The 16,559-nt window shown below is 34.4% G+C and overlaps 3 protein-coding genes and 1 pseudogene across 3 annotated transcripts; 2 read left to right on the forward strand and 2 right to left on the reverse strand.

Moving 5' to 3' along the window:
* Positions 1-186: 186 nt before the first annotated feature.
* On the reverse strand, positions 187-2,307 carry LOC117908079. The gene is made up of 2 exons (XM_034821740.1): positions 1,306-2,307; positions 187-1,183 (listed from the first exon to the last, which is right to left on the reverse strand). The coding sequence occupies exons 1-2, from the start codon at positions 2,074-2,076 to the stop codon at positions 755-757; spliced, it is 1,200 nt and encodes a 399-aa protein (XP_034677631.1). The 5' UTR covers positions 2,077-2,307; the 3' UTR covers positions 187-754.
* A 2,748-nt stretch (positions 2,308-5,055) lies between these two features.
* LOC117909449 (UDP-glycosyltransferase 79B6-like) lies at positions 5,056-6,584 on the forward strand. The gene has a single exon (XM_034823493.1). It carries the CDS (start codon positions 5,073-5,075, stop codon positions 6,462-6,464), a length of 1,392 nt encoding a protein of 463 aa, XP_034679384.1. The 5' UTR covers positions 5,056-5,072; the 3' UTR covers positions 6,465-6,584.
* An 890-nt stretch (positions 6,585-7,474) lies between these two features.
* On the forward strand, positions 7,475-8,803 carry LOC117909061 (annotated as a pseudogene).
* A 1,435-nt stretch (positions 8,804-10,238) lies between these two features.
* LOC117908669 (UDP-glycosyltransferase 79B9-like) lies at positions 10,239-11,861 on the reverse strand. Its single transcript, XM_034822338.1, has one exon. The coding sequence runs from the start codon at positions 11,766-11,768 to the stop codon at positions 10,392-10,394; it is 1,377 nt and encodes a 458-aa protein (XP_034678229.1). The 5' UTR covers positions 11,769-11,861; the 3' UTR covers positions 10,239-10,391.
* Between the last annotated feature and the right edge of the window lie 4,698 nt (positions 11,862-16,559).

Raw genomic sequence — 16,559 nt, forward strand, 5'->3', positions numbered from 1 at the left:
AATTTATATATCTAGTGCTTATTTTTAATCATCTTTATTAAGTGCAAATAATCGAAAATAATTTAAAAATATTATCTGAAGACACTTTTTTTTTTAAAAAAAATAGAAAATAGAAAATAAAAAACAATTTTATGGTTAGTAGACATAATTTCTTGCTTTTTTGTTATAAAGAACGAAAAACTGTTCTGCCAAACAAACCCTCAATTTTTGAAAGAAAACAAGTCCGGGCTGAAGCATGATACATATCCTAAAAGCATTGAGAAGGGGATAAGAACTAAGCAGGATAAGACAAAGTTGGCAGCAGCCCTCTCTCATTTCCCACCTTAGCAGATGAAGATGACTCTTCCTTCCTTCCATCCCCTCATAATGTGAGCACTTTTGCCTCAACTTGAGAGAAGTGCTTCCACTGCCATTGATGCATAGGGACATTTTACACTCTTACATAGAACCCCACAAAAATATCTGGAACCCCACAAAGATATTCTCATTCAAAAAAAAAAAAGGACCATATACATAGGTTCAAAATTTGATTAGTCCCAGAAGAGAGAAAGAATAGGTTGATTAATAGACAAGGGCCTAAGGCTAAAACTTGATCAATAGACAGATTATAGTCACAGACTTGGGTGTGATTAATCCTTGAATGGTAATTTGGGTACCATTCATAACCTTATTATACTGCTAAAGCTTGATTAATAGACAGATTATAGTAACGGACTTGGGTATTTCCCAAGCACTTAGAGAATTTCATGGTTGGTCAGCACTCTTGGTGCACATTGGAGGCCACAGCTCTTGCCCAAAACTTGATTTGTGCCTTCATGTCTTGTGCTGAACTTTTGCCAACCCAATTTGGGATTGGAGGTGCTGAGCACTGCACAATCCATGCCTCAGAAAGGTAGGGCCTCCTCACACTGTCTTCCTCCATTGGGCCTCCTCTGTCCTTGGCTTGTAGACCAGGCAGTATGTTCACCACACTTGGGCTTAAATCTTCTTTCTCAAATGTGAACCCCAAGTCCTTGAATCCTTGTACTTCTTCATACTCAAGATCGCTTAGACTCTTCCTTATCACATTGGTTTGATTGAGGTATCGACGCCTCATCTCCTTGGCTACGTTCATGGACATAGTCCCCTCTTCTTGTTTTCTGAGCAGTCGATGCCTTGGTGTGCCATAGTTTTGGGCCAAACCCTGCAATCCGATTATAAGCAACGAATCAAACCGAAAAGTTTCATTGACATATACTCTTTTTTTCTATGTGATTTTCAAGTGTTTGTGAAAATTGAATCTAAAGCATTTATAAATATACATACCTTATAAGTGTGCCGTCGAGGCAAGATATCAGGAGGGCTAAGGGATGTTGTCCTAGTCAACTTGCTGCTTCTAGGATCCCTTTCTTTGTATTGAATCAGTCCTTCCCTCCCCACACAAGGTGGCATTGATGGGGCTCTAAGCAAACCTCGCTGCGACGATTTTTGAGTCAATTTGCCTGTTTCCAATCCGATTTCCCCTTCTTGGACTGCTCCTTCCTTCCTCCCTACACAAGGTGCCAGTGATGGTGCCCTAAGCAAATTAGGCTGCACCAAATCAACATCCTTCACTTGTATTTCTTCTTCCCTTCTCTCTACACTAGGCGGGAGTGACGGAGACCCGAGCAAATGATTCTGAGTCGACTTGCTCGGTCCTGAACCGGGTCCTTCCTCTTGGGTTGCCTCTCTCCTCCCTAAACAAGGCAGTGAAGGTGAAGTATGACCAACACAATCATCTTCTTCGGGGAGTTTCTCTGGAGGGCTGCGATCATTGGCATATGAGTTCCTTACCATCATCTCTTGACAAAAGTTGGAAGACGTGCAAGGATCTGAGTAACATCTAGACATCATTTTTCTCCTCTCAAGCAAGTTCTCAAAGAACCAGCACACTTCCAAAAGATCCACAGCCTCCACCTTCTCATCCCTGATAGAAAAAGAGCCAAAAGGGTCATCTCCCATCACCGCCATAGCCACAAAGCTACCGAGATCTTGTGTTCTGGCCTTTTCATCTGTTATATTATCAATATCTGAACATGGCCTAACTGGGGCATCCATACGTGAGATAAGGCACCATGTGCTGTGAGCTAAAAACACAATAAAATTTAGGTGGAGATGGGGCTTTGTGAAGGTGTTTGATGAAAATCCTCTGAGAAAAAAATGGGCTAAAACGTGGGAAAGGTGGGGGAGTGGTGCTGCATTTAATTCTAACAACTAAGAAATATGAGGATTCTTAATATCCTAGTATGGGTTGAGGCAGATTAGGGATTACAGGGCCATGCCAGCGCACTGCCCATGTGATATCCTCTTTGCTTATGAAGCAACAAAAAAAAGGGTCTTATGTGTTGTTTGTCATCCCCACCATGTGACAGCTAAGGTTAGATGTATTACCATACTTGTAGGCTGACAATAGGCCTCAAACTTGCGCTTAATTGCAGAGTCATGTCCTTTAGGGATTGGGATTTAAGCCAAATAGCATTTAACTTTGCCAAAAACAGTAGAAGCACAAATGGAAGTAATTGCTACTAAATTACAATTGAATTTTATGTTTGGGAGAAGGGTAATTCTATCTTTTTAAAAATTTTAATTAAGTAAAAAAATCTCTTTCTTTATTGGTCTAAGGTCTACTTGGTATAAAATGCAATTTCAATCAACTTCAAAAAGTAATTAATAGATATTTGAATTTATTCATATCGGGCGATCTTGTTGATCCCCGTACTTTTTCAAACATCATAAACCGTTATTTTTTAATCATGATTCATGAGGTTAGTCAAATTTCATAGATTTTTCAGAGTTAGACAAATTTTATAGATTTTTCATTAGGGTATTAGATATTGACTGTTTTAAGTCCACTAATTTTCATAATTTTAAAGTAAGTTTATCTATAAGTATTATATGAATCGTTTTCATATTTGAAAAGACGTAGGATGTGTCTTATATGACACTTGTGACGAATCTATTGACCCTGATATGATTTAGATGATGGGATTGATCAAGAATAAATTACAGAGAAATGAGTGAGATTGAAACAATGGGGACAAGTCATTCATGTCATATTCTAATTTCCATTTGTCACCAAGCAGCATTTTTGGCATTCTCGCTAGTGGGGCCTTAATGAGGATATGGATGAATCATTGAAGGAAAGACTGAGCCAACTGGTTTCTACTTACATCACTTTTTATTCTATACTTATCTTGTTTTCTAGTTACATCACTTTTTATTCTATACTTATCTTGTTTATAAAATAAATGAAAATTTTACCTTTTTTTAAATTAAAAATATTTATTATTAATTTTTTATAAAATAAAATAAAATATTTAATAAAAAACTCTCTTTTAGTTGGAAACTATAATGAATCAAGTTCTATTTTAATTGATTTTATTTAATTAGTTTATAAGACTTATTTTTTTATTAAAGGATTATAGAAAAAGGAGGGTATGCTTATATTTTTAAAAAATAATTTTGATAAAAAATAAAAATGATGGTAAAATCAATTAAATAATACACCACTTTTTATTTATTATGAATATTCAAGATTTTTTTCTTTCTTGATGCAATTTTTTATTCTAAAGTTTATTTTTATTGATTTTTGCACACATATCTATGAATACTAAATTTTCTAATTGGATCCATCTACCATAAAATCTAAAATATTGTCATACTTTCTCTTATTCATTTTCTTTTTTTGGCCCATAAGCATTTATTCAGCTTTTTGTTAAGGGGATATTGGTAAAAAAATAATAATTTTATTTACCTCCCCTCTAAATAAGATTTTAGTTCATCATCATGGTCCAATTTTGATGCACCCAATTGATAAATAATTCTAAAGGTCCAATTTAAGAATGCTATTTGTTCCTCTATTAAATCCAAGAAAAAAATTGTTATAAAAAAAAACTCATGAAATGTACTTGGTATGGATTTGAAAGCAACAATGTAAAAGGGGTATTTTTTTTGAAAAATCTCATTCTATTGTCCTTCAAGATTTTTTTAGGTAAGACATCACATAATAATTGAAAATGGAAGTGGCATTTAATCTATCTAAATTTGATGAGTATTTTTATTTATGGCTGTGATAATTTCCTTAATTTGAGGGAGAAAAAAAAAAAAGGAAATTTTGGGTTATAAAAAAACCCAAATGATAAGGAGATTTTATGTTATTTGACTTTACTTTTTAAATCTTTTTATTATTCAAAACATTGGTAATAGGTATTGAAAAATATCTTCTAGCGTCTTATAAAATATAAATATAGGGTTGCAATTTGAGCGGATTAATGATTAATCCGAAATTTAATTTAAATTAAAAGACAATAAACGTCAAACTCAATCCGACCATTTAGCTTGAGGTACTGAATCCAAACGTAACTATATATTATTTCTCTAAATTCAGGTTAGATTCCAATTGGTTGAGTTGACTGATTACATTATTAAAAATCCATTTATGATATTTAAAAATTTTTTTTCATGTATTTATTTATATAAAAATTTAAGTAGTAAATAAGACAAAAAGTTCTAGTAACAAGGAAATAAAAATAAATTCATATATTTTCTAAAAAATGAAAAAGTATATATATATATATAAAGAATGTGATCAATAAATGAAAACCTGATTGTGTCCTAAGATGCTAATAATGTCCTTGAATATAAAAAAGTAATTAGATGCCAATAATATGATCAAGTTGCAAAATTTTGGTATTGCATAATATAGTTTTATAGATTTTTTATTAATTTCTTCAACTAACCAAATAAAACTAAAAATTAAAAATTTTCGGAATAGTTTTTTCCTTAGGTATAATAGAATTTGTTTTTAATAAAAATTTAATTTGAGGTGTAATTCAGTTAAGGGACTGGGTCAAAACCCCACCAAAAATTCTGTGAATTCAAAACTATCTTCCTCCTAGGGTACCCCACACTCTATGGGCTTCCTCTCTTCCCCCATGCCATCCATGTCTTCTCATCTTCCTCTTCCCTTGCACAATAAAATTAGTACCTTCCAATAAACCCTATCCCCAAACCAGACCAGAGAAAAAAAATAAATAAATAAAGGAAAAAGAAAAATGGCCATGGCCATGCCCAAAACCCCAAAATTTCATGTAGCCATGTTCCCATGGTTTGCCTTCGGCCATATGACTGCATTCCTCCATCTCTCCAACAAGCTTGCTGAGAGAGGCCATAAAATCACATTCATGCTGCCCAAAAAGGCTCAATCCCAGCTACAAACCTTGAATTTTCATCCTACTCTCATCTCTTTCCATCCCCTCTCCATCCCCCATGTTGATGGCCTTCCTCCCGGGGCTGAAACCGCCTCTGATATCCCCATCTTCTTGACCCACCTTCTGGCCACTGCCATGGACCGCGCCACCGACCAACTTGAAGCAGCTCTCCGGGCATCGAATCCTGAATTTTTGTTCTATGATTGTAGCCATTTGGCTCCGGTTTTGGCATCGAGATTAGGCATCAAGGCCATATGCTACAATGTGGTTTGCGCAGCTTCCATTGCCATTGCCCTTGTCCCAGCTCGTGGAGTTAGCAAGGACAGGCCAGTTACAGAGGCTGAACTGGCTGTGCCGCCATCTGGGTACCCTTCTTCGACGGCGGTGTTCCGCCTCCACGAAGGTCGGGCTTTGCAGTTCATATCTGCACCGTTTGGGGACGGCATAAGCTTCTACGAACGCATCACCACTGCCATGAAAGAATCCGATGCAATTTCTATAAGAACCTGTAGAGAAATTGAAGGAAACTTGTGTGACTACATTGGAACCCAGTATGGAAAACCAGTCTTCCTAACCGGCCCGGTACTGCCTGAGCCTTCACCGACCCCATTGGAGGACAGGTGGGCTCAGTGGCTAGGTGGGTTCAAGCCCGGCTCGATAATATTCTGCGCATTTGGAAGCCAATACATCCTTGAAAAGGACCAGTTCCAGGAACTGGTTCTAGGGTTAGAGCTAACAGGCCTGCCATTCCTAGTAGCTCTAAAGCCACCAACCGGAGCTACAACCATTGAAGAGGCCTTACCAGAAGGGTTCAAAGAAAGGGTTGGAGGGAGAGGAGCGGTTCATGGAGGTTGGGTGCAACAGCCATCAATCCTGAGCCACCCATCAGTGGCGTGTTTTGTGAGCCACTGCGGGTTTGGATCAATGTGGGAGTCCCTCATGAATGACTGCCAAATAGTGCTGGTGCCCCATCTTGGTGACCAAATATTGAACACTAGGGTTTTGGCTGGAGAGCTTCAGGTTGCAGTGGAAGTTGAGAGGGAAGAGAATGGGTGGTTTTCAAAGGAGAGCTTGTGCAAAGCCATTAAATCAGTGATGGATGAAGAGAGTGAGGTGGGTGGTTTGGTGAGGAAGAATCATGCTAAGTGGAAGGAGACCTTCGCGAGCCCAGGCTTTATGAGCAATTATGTTGATAAATTTGTTGGCCAATTGCAAGGACTTTTGGACCATAATTGAAAATTAATAGTGAAATAGTTTAGAATCAGAATTAATATTGGACATGTTTCAGTATTTAGCACACATACAGTGGCAATTTTCATTTAAGAAAGATGTACTTTGTAATTTTATTTGGGCCAATTAGGGTCATTAATAGTTTAATACCAAAGGAAAATCCCTCCCTTTACTTCTCTTAAATCTTTTGTTTACTAAGGGTATGTTTGGATGTACTTTCTATTTTTTTTTGTTTTTATCCATATATTTGTTTTTATGCTTATGAATTTGTTTATTTTTCTTTTTATTGTACTATATATGAAGTCGTGGTGGATTTCAACAAAGTATAATAAATTAGGGGTGAATTTGAGAATTCTTTTTAAACTTACATTAAGTTTGGAGTGAGTCCGAGTATTACCTTATTTCATTCCACTCTCTCCCATGGTATATAAATTAAATAAAAACAATATAATTTTTTGTTTCATTTTCCCTTGTTTGATGCATATAAAATAAAAATTTACAGCTTATAATGGACAAGTATTATCTTATCATTAGTATTACCTTATCACATTCCACTCTATTCATGTCACAATATATAATTAAATAAAAATAATATATATAATTTTTTTCCATTTTCCCCATTTTTAATTCATACAAAATAAATTCTTACATCTTATAAAAGAAATTGTAGAGTTTATAGCAATAAGTTTTTTTTTTTTTTTTTAAATCTCTGGCTAAAATCTCTCTTTTTATAAGAATAAATTTATTTCAATAGTTAAATAAGATGGAATCTAACAAGCAATAAACTCTCTCCCTTGTTAAAATCTCTTACTAATATGAATATCATCAATATTTTTATATTTTCAGGTTGTGAATAATGGTAATAATAATCATTATAATAATATTATTATGATTGTTATCATATAATTTTTTATTTTTTCATATCTTGTCGTTATAAATAGTAATAATTAATATTTTGATGGTGGAGTAGGGTTGAAACCTCCTATTGATTTGATCTTTATATTTGGGTGTGACGAATGACAATAAAGTTTTTGGATGAGACACAAGTAATATCAAGTGTACCTCCCATTCCATTTTGGATACAGAAATAATAGTGATTAGTAAGAACTGATCTTTTGAACGTTGAATTGTGGGTTACATCAAGTGTCCTATTTCCCACATTTTTCTAGAAGATTGCTTAAAATGAGGCTAGTGGGGTATGGGTATGCCCCTATACATGCTTCAAGTGATCAAGTGGGCTCCCCCTTGATCTGTTTAAAATGAGGAAAAACACCAGGTTGAAGCAGCCCTACGTGCCTTGAAGCCCGACTTTTTGTTCTATGATATATGGCCTATTGGGCTCCCCCTTTGGCATCCAAACTAGGCATCAAGTCAATAATCTACAGTCCAGTATGTGCAGCAGCCCTTGCCTACAACCTTCAACAAATCAGAAAAGACAGGCAAATTGCAGCTGGGCCTCCCCCTGGTTACCCCTCCTCAGCGGTGGTGCTCCGGCCCCATGAAGCTCGCTTGCTTCACTTCTTGTCATTTCCAGTTGGGGAAGGCCTCACCTTCCACGAGCGCTTCACCGCCGCCATGAAACGCTGTGATGTAGTCTCTATATGGAAAGACAGTTGGGAAAACAAGTGCTCCTAACGGGCCCCGTTTTGCCTGAACCTTCACCGATGGCGTTGGAGGACCGGTGGGCGCAGTGGCTAGGCGGGTTCAAGCCTGGTTCAGTAATATTCTGTGCATTTGGGAGCCAAAATTTCCCCTAAAAGGACAGTTCCAAGAACTACTCTTGGGTTTTGAGCAAACAGGCCTGCCCTTCCTAGCAGCTCTAAAACCACCATTAGGAGCTGCAACCATTGAAGAGGCCTTGCCGGAGGGGTTCCAAGAGAGGGTTGGAGGGAGAGGAGTGGTTCATGAAGGGTGGGTGCCTCAGCCCTCAATCCTGAGCCACCCATCAGTGGGGTGTTTTGTGAGCCACTGTGGCCTTGGATCAATGTGGGAGTCCTTGATGAGTGACCCCCAGTTAGTGCTGGTACCAGAGCTTTCTGACCAAACCTTCAACGCTGGGCTATTGGCAGAAGAGCTTAAGGTTGCAGTGGAGATTGAGAGGGAAGAAAATGGGTGGGTTTCAAAGGAGAGTTTGTGCAAATCCATTAAGTCAGTACTAGATGAAGAGAGTGAGGTGGGTTGTTTGGTGAAGGAGAATCATGCAAAGTGGAAAGAGACCCTGATGAGCCAAGGCTTTATGAGCAATTACATTGATAATTTTGTTCGCCAACTTTTAGATCTGAAGTGATTTCTAGAGATGGAAATTGCAGCCATTTCAATCTCTAAAGAAAACTAGACTAAGCAGTACAGGGAAAGAATCCTTATAATTGTGCCCTACACTTTGTAATATTTGAATGCTATGACTTTGTGAATTTTTTTTGCTAGGGTTGATTCATTATTCTAATCAATTTATATTCATATTAAATAAAATAAAACTACATATTGTCAAATTTATTAGTGTAAAAAGGTGTGAATCAATTAATGTTTAGAGAAAAAAATTAGTTGAATTGACATATTTAATTTATACTTAAATAAAAACTTGAATCGACCTTGTAGTGAAGAAGAAAAATCAAATTAAATCAATTTTATTTAAGATCGATTTAGTTTAATTTAAACAATCAGAGTGGATGGAGGTTAATTTCAAAGTTAAGTTTATTTTATTTTAAAAATTAATCAAAATCAATTTGGTTTTAAAATATTGATTTGATTTAACTTTTATTGATTAGAGAGATCAAAAGTTTCTAATCTCCAAGATTTTTCAAACCTAATCCACCTTTCTATAGTTGTTGAAAATCAAATCTATTTGATTGATTTTGGATGGATTAGATTAATTTTATTGATTTAATTTTTTTTTTTTTACTTACTCCTTTTTCAAATATTTGAGCTGATTACTTTTTATATTTTGTTATATGTACCAAATATATATCAAATAAGTGGTCTTGGGAGAATTGATTAGATAGTTTATATTATATTACCTATCTAGTAATCAATAAAAAGATACTCTCCGAAGTCTTTTGCAATAACTTTAGGTTTTGGCAAAAATCTTTTCCTCACCAACTCATTTTCCACATCATTAAATCACTTTCATCGACTAGCACAAATCATTTCTTTATACAATGAAAAATAGTCTATTAAAAATTCATCACCAATCTTATAATATATCCTTCTTAGTTGGGGAAGAAGAGTTCTTTGGGACTTGAATACTCATACAAATGGTTATATATATTGTTACAAAATAACGAGACAATAAGAAATAAAATATGATTAGAACACAGATTTACGTGCAAGAGGCTACTGCATAAACATAATTATCATTACTCTAAATCTTATACATCATATATATATATATATATATATATATATATATATATATATATATATTTCTTATATATGTTTCATAGGGTGCCTTTCATTTATTTCTTATATATGTTATTTTAATTTTATACATTTTTTTTTTCATTTTATAGCGTAAATTATTTATAAAGATATTTTTTAAATTTTATTTTATTCAATTTAAAAAATTAACTAATACAAAAAATCTACCATGCCACATTTTCTATCAAAAAAATATTATTCTAAAAATTAGATTTTTAATATAATTAAGAATTTGATGCATTTTCCAACCATAGTTATTATATCTCTAATCTATAATCCAATAAGTCTCATTTATGAATGATTTTTTTCTTTTTAAAAAAAACAGAGGATGGAAGCAAAAAAAAAAAAAAAAGTAATACTAAATTGAACATTTTCAAAACATGAAACTACTCTCCTTGTTAGTTGGGGAGTGAGAAAATTAAAGGAGAAATATTTTCTTCATTGCTACATTTCTACTTCAGAAACATACTTTTCTGCAACAATATTTCTTTTAAATCAAGAAAGATCTCCGGCGATTGATCATTCTTTATCCAAAAGTTGTTGCAGTTGCTGGACAAAATTATCGATGTAATTGCTCATAAAGGCCTGGCCTGTCAAGGTCTTCTTCCACTTAGCATGATTCTTCCTCACTAAACCACCCACCTCACTCTCTTCATCCATCACTGATCTGATGGCTCTGCACAAGCTCTCCTTTGAAAACCACCCATTTTCTTCCTTATCAATCTCCACTGCAACTTTTAGCACTTCCGCCAATAGCCTAGTGTTCAATATTTGGTCAGGGAGTTCCGGTACCAGCACTATTTGGGGGTCACTGGTCAAGGACTCCCACATTGATCCAAAGCCACAGTGGCTCACAAAACACCCCACTGATGGGTGGCTCAATATTGACGGCTGCGGCACCCACCCTCCATGAACCACTCCTCTCCCTCCAACCCTCTCTTGGAACCCCTCCGGTAAGGCCTCTTCAATGGTTGCAGCTCCTGTCGGTGGTTTTAGAGCCACTAGGAATGGCAGGCCTGTTAGCTCTAACCCCAGGAGCAGTTCTTGGAACTGGTCTTTTTCCTGGAAATTTTGGCTTCCAAATGCACAGAATATTACTGAACCAGGCTTGAACCCACCCAGCCACTGAGCCCACCGGTCCTCTAATGGCGTGGGTAAAGGTTTGGGCAATACGGGGCCTGTTAGGAGCACTGGTTTTCCATACTGGCTTGCAAGGTAGTCACAGAAGGGTCCTTCGATTTCTTGACATGTTCTTATAGAGATGGCATCGCAGCCTTTCATGCCGGTTGTGAGGCGTTGGTACAAGTTGACGCCTTCCCCGAATGGTGCAAACAGGAATTGCACCATCCAAGCTTCATGGGGGCGGAGCACCACCGTTGGGGAGGGGTAACCAGGCGGTGGCACATCTATAGTTAGAGTACTGTCTTTGCTAACTTGTCGACCTGGGGGAGGGTGGTGGGCAACGGCCGATGCACAAACTGCGCTGTAGTATATGGACTTGATGCCTAGCTTGGAAGCCAAAGCCGGAGCCCAATAGGGAAAATCAAAGAAAAAAAGGTCTGGCTTCAAGGCACGTAGGGCTGCTTCAACTTGGTCAGTGGTGCGGTCCATGGCGGTGGCGAGAAGGTGATGAGAGAAAAAGGGCACGTCGGAAGCAGTTTCAGCTCCGGGAGGGAGGCCATCAACATGGGGGATGGTGAGGGGATGGAAAGTGATGAGAGTAGGATGAAGATTCAGGTGCTGTAGCTGGGATTGAGTCTTTTCGGGCAAAATGAAGGTGATCTTGTGCCCCCTCTCAGCAAGCTCGTTGGAGAGATGGAGGTAAGGAGTCAGATGACCAAAAGCAAACCATGGGTACATGGCTATATGAAATTTTGTGTTCCTGGCCATGGCCATTTTCCTTCTTCTTGGTTGTTTATGTTTGAAGATTTGGGTTGCAACTTATAGAGAGGTGCTCATTTCCCCTTCCTGATCAGGAGGGTGGAGATAAGTAGATGACAAATCCAATAATGGGGAGCATGTGAAGCACATGAATCACATGGGGTTTTTTATGCGAGTTCTAAAAGCGCTGCTTCATTCAGGGTGTGCAATGTTCATATATACGTATTATATATATATATATATATATATATATGCCGTCATGGGGTTGAAAGAATTGTGTTGTTGTTTGGTTCACGGGAAAGAAGGATCTCTTCTCTTAGCAGGTAATTGAGAATATCTTCTTGTTATTTTTAGCTTTTGATGTGCATAACAGATGCTTAATTTTGTGCCCTACAGTGCTACAGAAATAGAAGAATGGTAGTTCTCATTTGTGAATTCATCTAGTGGTAGGCTGGTAGCTGCACTTCCATTATTGAAAATACTGAATGATGTTGCGATTCCACGTCATGTGAGAGAAAATGTTTTTATTTTGGGTAGGTATAGAAAAGAGACCCCCGATTAGGTGGTGCGAGATGCTTTAGGCCTAATTTTTTTTTTTTATTATCATAGTGCGAGATGTTTTTATTTGTATGATTGCACTTTCATTAGTTGTTTGTGTTGAGAAGTTAGAGGGGGTTGGTGGTTTTAGAGTACTAAGATTATAAGATTCTTCCACGATAATAATAACAATTTTAAAAGATAAACAATAATAATTAGTAAAATATCATGGACAAAATTTATTCAATTTTAATAAAATAAGGATACAAATAATCAAGCCTTCACTAGTTTCTCCTCAAAAACTTATATAAATATATTTTCATACTTGATGTGAAAATCCATTACTCCATAAAACAATGAATAGAAAGAAATTAGGAAGAAATCATATCATATAAATTTTTTAAAAGATTGATGAAAGAACTTGTAATTTCACCATTGAGCCTTAAAACAATGCTTAATAAAAATTCTTAATTTTCTTTCCTTTTCTCAAGTAACCCCTTCTCCATTATATTTGGGCTTAAGGAATACCCAAATATAAAATAGTCTAAAACATGGACTCTGGACTACGCAAACTTAGCCAACAGTCTCCCCCTAACAAACAACCTTAATTTTCTTTCCTTTCCTAAATCACCCCTCCTCCCTTCATACCAAAGTCCTGATGCCATTTATATATTTGGGCTTAAAGGAATAGCCAAATATGAGCCGGACAAACTTAGGCCATTAGTTTGTAATCTCATTTGATGAATAAATCTTATCATATTATTCAATAATGCAGATTTGAAGTTATTATACAAGAATACAAGTATATAATATAAGAATATAGAGAAATAATTATAGGTTGTTATATAAGGATAAAATATACGTGAAGATTTTAAAATTTGTCCAAATTTTATTTTTACAGTGATTTTAAGCCAAATTTTATCTTTAAATTTCAAACTCGATTACACTTGATTTTTTTTATCCGTTCGTATCCTTTAAATCTTAATTTTTGTTATTATTGTTTTATTTGTATTTTGTATTTTATATTATATTATATTATATTTTAAGTTTAATCATTTTATTTTACTTTTCTTTTTTTATCTTTTCCATTTCTTTCCTTTCCTCATTTTTTATTTTTATTTTTTCTCAGTTTCCTGTACCTACCCCAATCTCCTACCCCATACCTCCCACGTCAAAGACCCATGCTTCCCCTTTCTCATTGGTTTCCTCTCTTTTCTTTTTTATTTTTTTCCTTCTTCTGCTACTTTTTTTTTTTTTTTTTGCTTCCAATTTGTCCCCCATTTGCTCCTCTGCTTCCTCCCTCCACGACTCCTACACTTCCAACTGCACCACCTCACCCACACCTCCACCCAACTTCCAGCAGACTCACCACTCCCACCCACACGACCCCATTTTTTTCTCTCTTCCTCCCTTTCTCTCCTTCCTTCCTCCAAACAAACTCTCCACGATCACACCCACTGAAAAAGCCCATTGCCACATGTCCCCCTCTTCCATTTCTTTCCCTCACTATTCTAATCAATTTATATTTATATTAAATAGAATAAAACTACATATTATCAAATTTATTAGTGTAAAAAGGTGTGAATCAATTAATTTTTAGAGAAAAAATTATCCGAAGTGACATGTTTAATTCATACTTAAATAAAAAACCCGAATCGACCTTCTAATGTTGAAGAAAAATAAAATCAAACCAATTTTATTTAAGATTGATTTAGTTTAATTTAAATGATCACAGTGGATGCAAGTTAATTTATGCACGTTTATTTTATTTTAAAAATTAATCAAAATCAACTTTGTTTTAAAATATTGGTTTGATTTAGCTTTTATTGATTAGAGAGATCAAAAAGCTAATCTGCTCCAAGATTTTTGAAACCTAAATCACCTATTTATAGTCGTTGAAAATCAAATCTATTTAATCAAATCTATTTAATCAAATCTTTTTGATTGATTTTGGATGGATTAGATTAAATTTATTTTATTTTTTAATTTTTACTTGCACCTTTTCAAAATATTTGAGCTGGTTACTTTATATTTGTTATATATATATATATATATATATATATATATATATATATATATATATATTTATTTATTTATCAAATATATATCAAATAGATGGTTTATGCTGATCAATAAAAAGACACTCCATTGCAATAATTATATGTCTTGACAAAAACATTTTGGGAAATCATGTAATCATACACCAATTATAAAAAGTATGAGATTTTAGAATTTTATTTTTTCTTTTTAATTTTAATGTAAAATGGGAAAAAGTATTATCTCACTCCAATAGTGCTTTCAAATTTGTTTCATAATTACCCTTAAAAGTAAAAGATAAAATACACATTACTTTAATATCATCTACTGACAAGTATATATGTAATTTATTTTTATTATTTATCACACATCAATATATTTATTATTTCTCACACATCAATATATCTTTCTTACCATTCACTACATTTCCACTTTTTTTTTTCTTTTTTTTCCTCTCTAGCCACTATAATCCATTGTCACTTATTATAGTTATATTATTATTTTTCTCTTTTCCCTTTATATGTTTTTAATAGGCTCATGTATTTTCTCATAAAACTTCTTTAATTTTAATTTTTTTGACTCTCTAATTTCTCCATATTTATTGATTTTAATTATTTCTTGACATATTAAACTTAAAATGATAATATATAATAAATAGTTAATATGAAAAATTAAATAAATATATATATATATATATATATATATATATATATATATATATATATATATATATATATATATATAATGGAAAAAAATAAAAATATTCCCACAAATAATATACTTGATAATTTTAAATATTAATTATAATAATACAAATTATAAATTCATGTTTAAATTTAAAAATTCTATTTTATTATTTAGAAGTTTATGATATAAGATTTTTTTTTTATATTAATACTAAACAAAAGATTTATTTATTTTGTAAACTCTATCACATGTAAAAGTAAAATATCTTTGTAATACTATTTTATTATTTGCATTATTTTTCTTTTAATTTTCATTTTAAATTTATCCTATCAATATTACAATAAGTGATGGTGCTTTTATTATTTTTTCTTATAATTTTAATTTGATTGTGGATCTAACTTTTCTTTGGTTAAAATCTTTAATTTTTAATTAAAATAAAATATAAAAGAAAATATATTTTTCATAAAAAAAATTGTATTTAACCTTTTATATTAATTTCTTAAAACCCATTCCCTATGTACATTCGGAAGCTCCTCAACCTGGTCACAAGTTCTCGACCCTTTGCACGGTGGGGAAAGGACATAGTCGGCCCTTTGCCCATTGGAGCAACACAAAAGAAGTTTTTCCTTGTTGCAACTAGTTACTTTAGCAAGTGGGTAGAGACAAAAGTCTATGCTAGCTTCAAAGACAAAGATGTCTTCAAGTTTGTCTAAAAAAATATCATATGTCGATTTAGAATTCTACAAGCAATTGTTATGGATAATGGGCCACAGTTTGACAGAGTCGTTTTTAGAACATTTTGTTCAGAGTTAAACATCAAGAATTTATATTCAACACCCTGCTATCCACAAAGCAACGGACAAATGGAGGCGACAAATAAAACCCAATTGAATGTACTGAAGAAAATGTTAGAATGAGTAAAAGAGAAATGGGTGAACGAGTTGCCCAGAGTATTATGGACCTATCGAACAACATCCAAATAGCCAACGAGAACCACTCCATTTGCCCTTGCTTATGGGATGGAAGTCATCATTCCAACTGAAATTGGCATGCCTACTACTAAAACAGTCGTGCAAAATAAAATGGACAATCATGAAGGACTCATAAGATAATCGGATTGGGTAGACGAAAAGCGAGGAAATGCAGTTTATTTGGATAGCTTTTTATCGTTAAAGAGCAATCATTCAATACAACAAAAGGGCATGACCACAATTTTTTCGGGCAGGATCTTTGGTTCTTAGAAGAGTATTCGAAAACACAATTGAAATAAGAGTTGGAAAGGTACAAGCTAATTGGGAAGGACCTTACGTTATAATTAAGGTAGGAGACTCGAGGACATACCATTTCTAAACGTTAGACGACGTGCCCTTGCTTCACCCATGGAATGTAACCAACTTGAAGCAATATTATTAATAAAAGTTGCTTATGAAAATAACGTAGCAAAAACAAATAGCTAAAGCAAATACACTTAGAAAAAAAATGTAGTGACATTGAAGAAAAAAACTCAAAAGAGTAGTCATTATATTTACACATTTAAAAGTCAAG

This window comes from Vitis riparia, chromosome 19 (assembly GCF_004353265.1).
Source record: "Vitis riparia cultivar Riparia Gloire de Montpellier isolate 1030 chromosome 19, EGFV_Vit.rip_1.0, whole genome shotgun sequence".
NCBI lineage: Eukaryota > Viridiplantae > Streptophyta > Magnoliopsida > Vitales > Vitaceae > Vitis > Vitis riparia.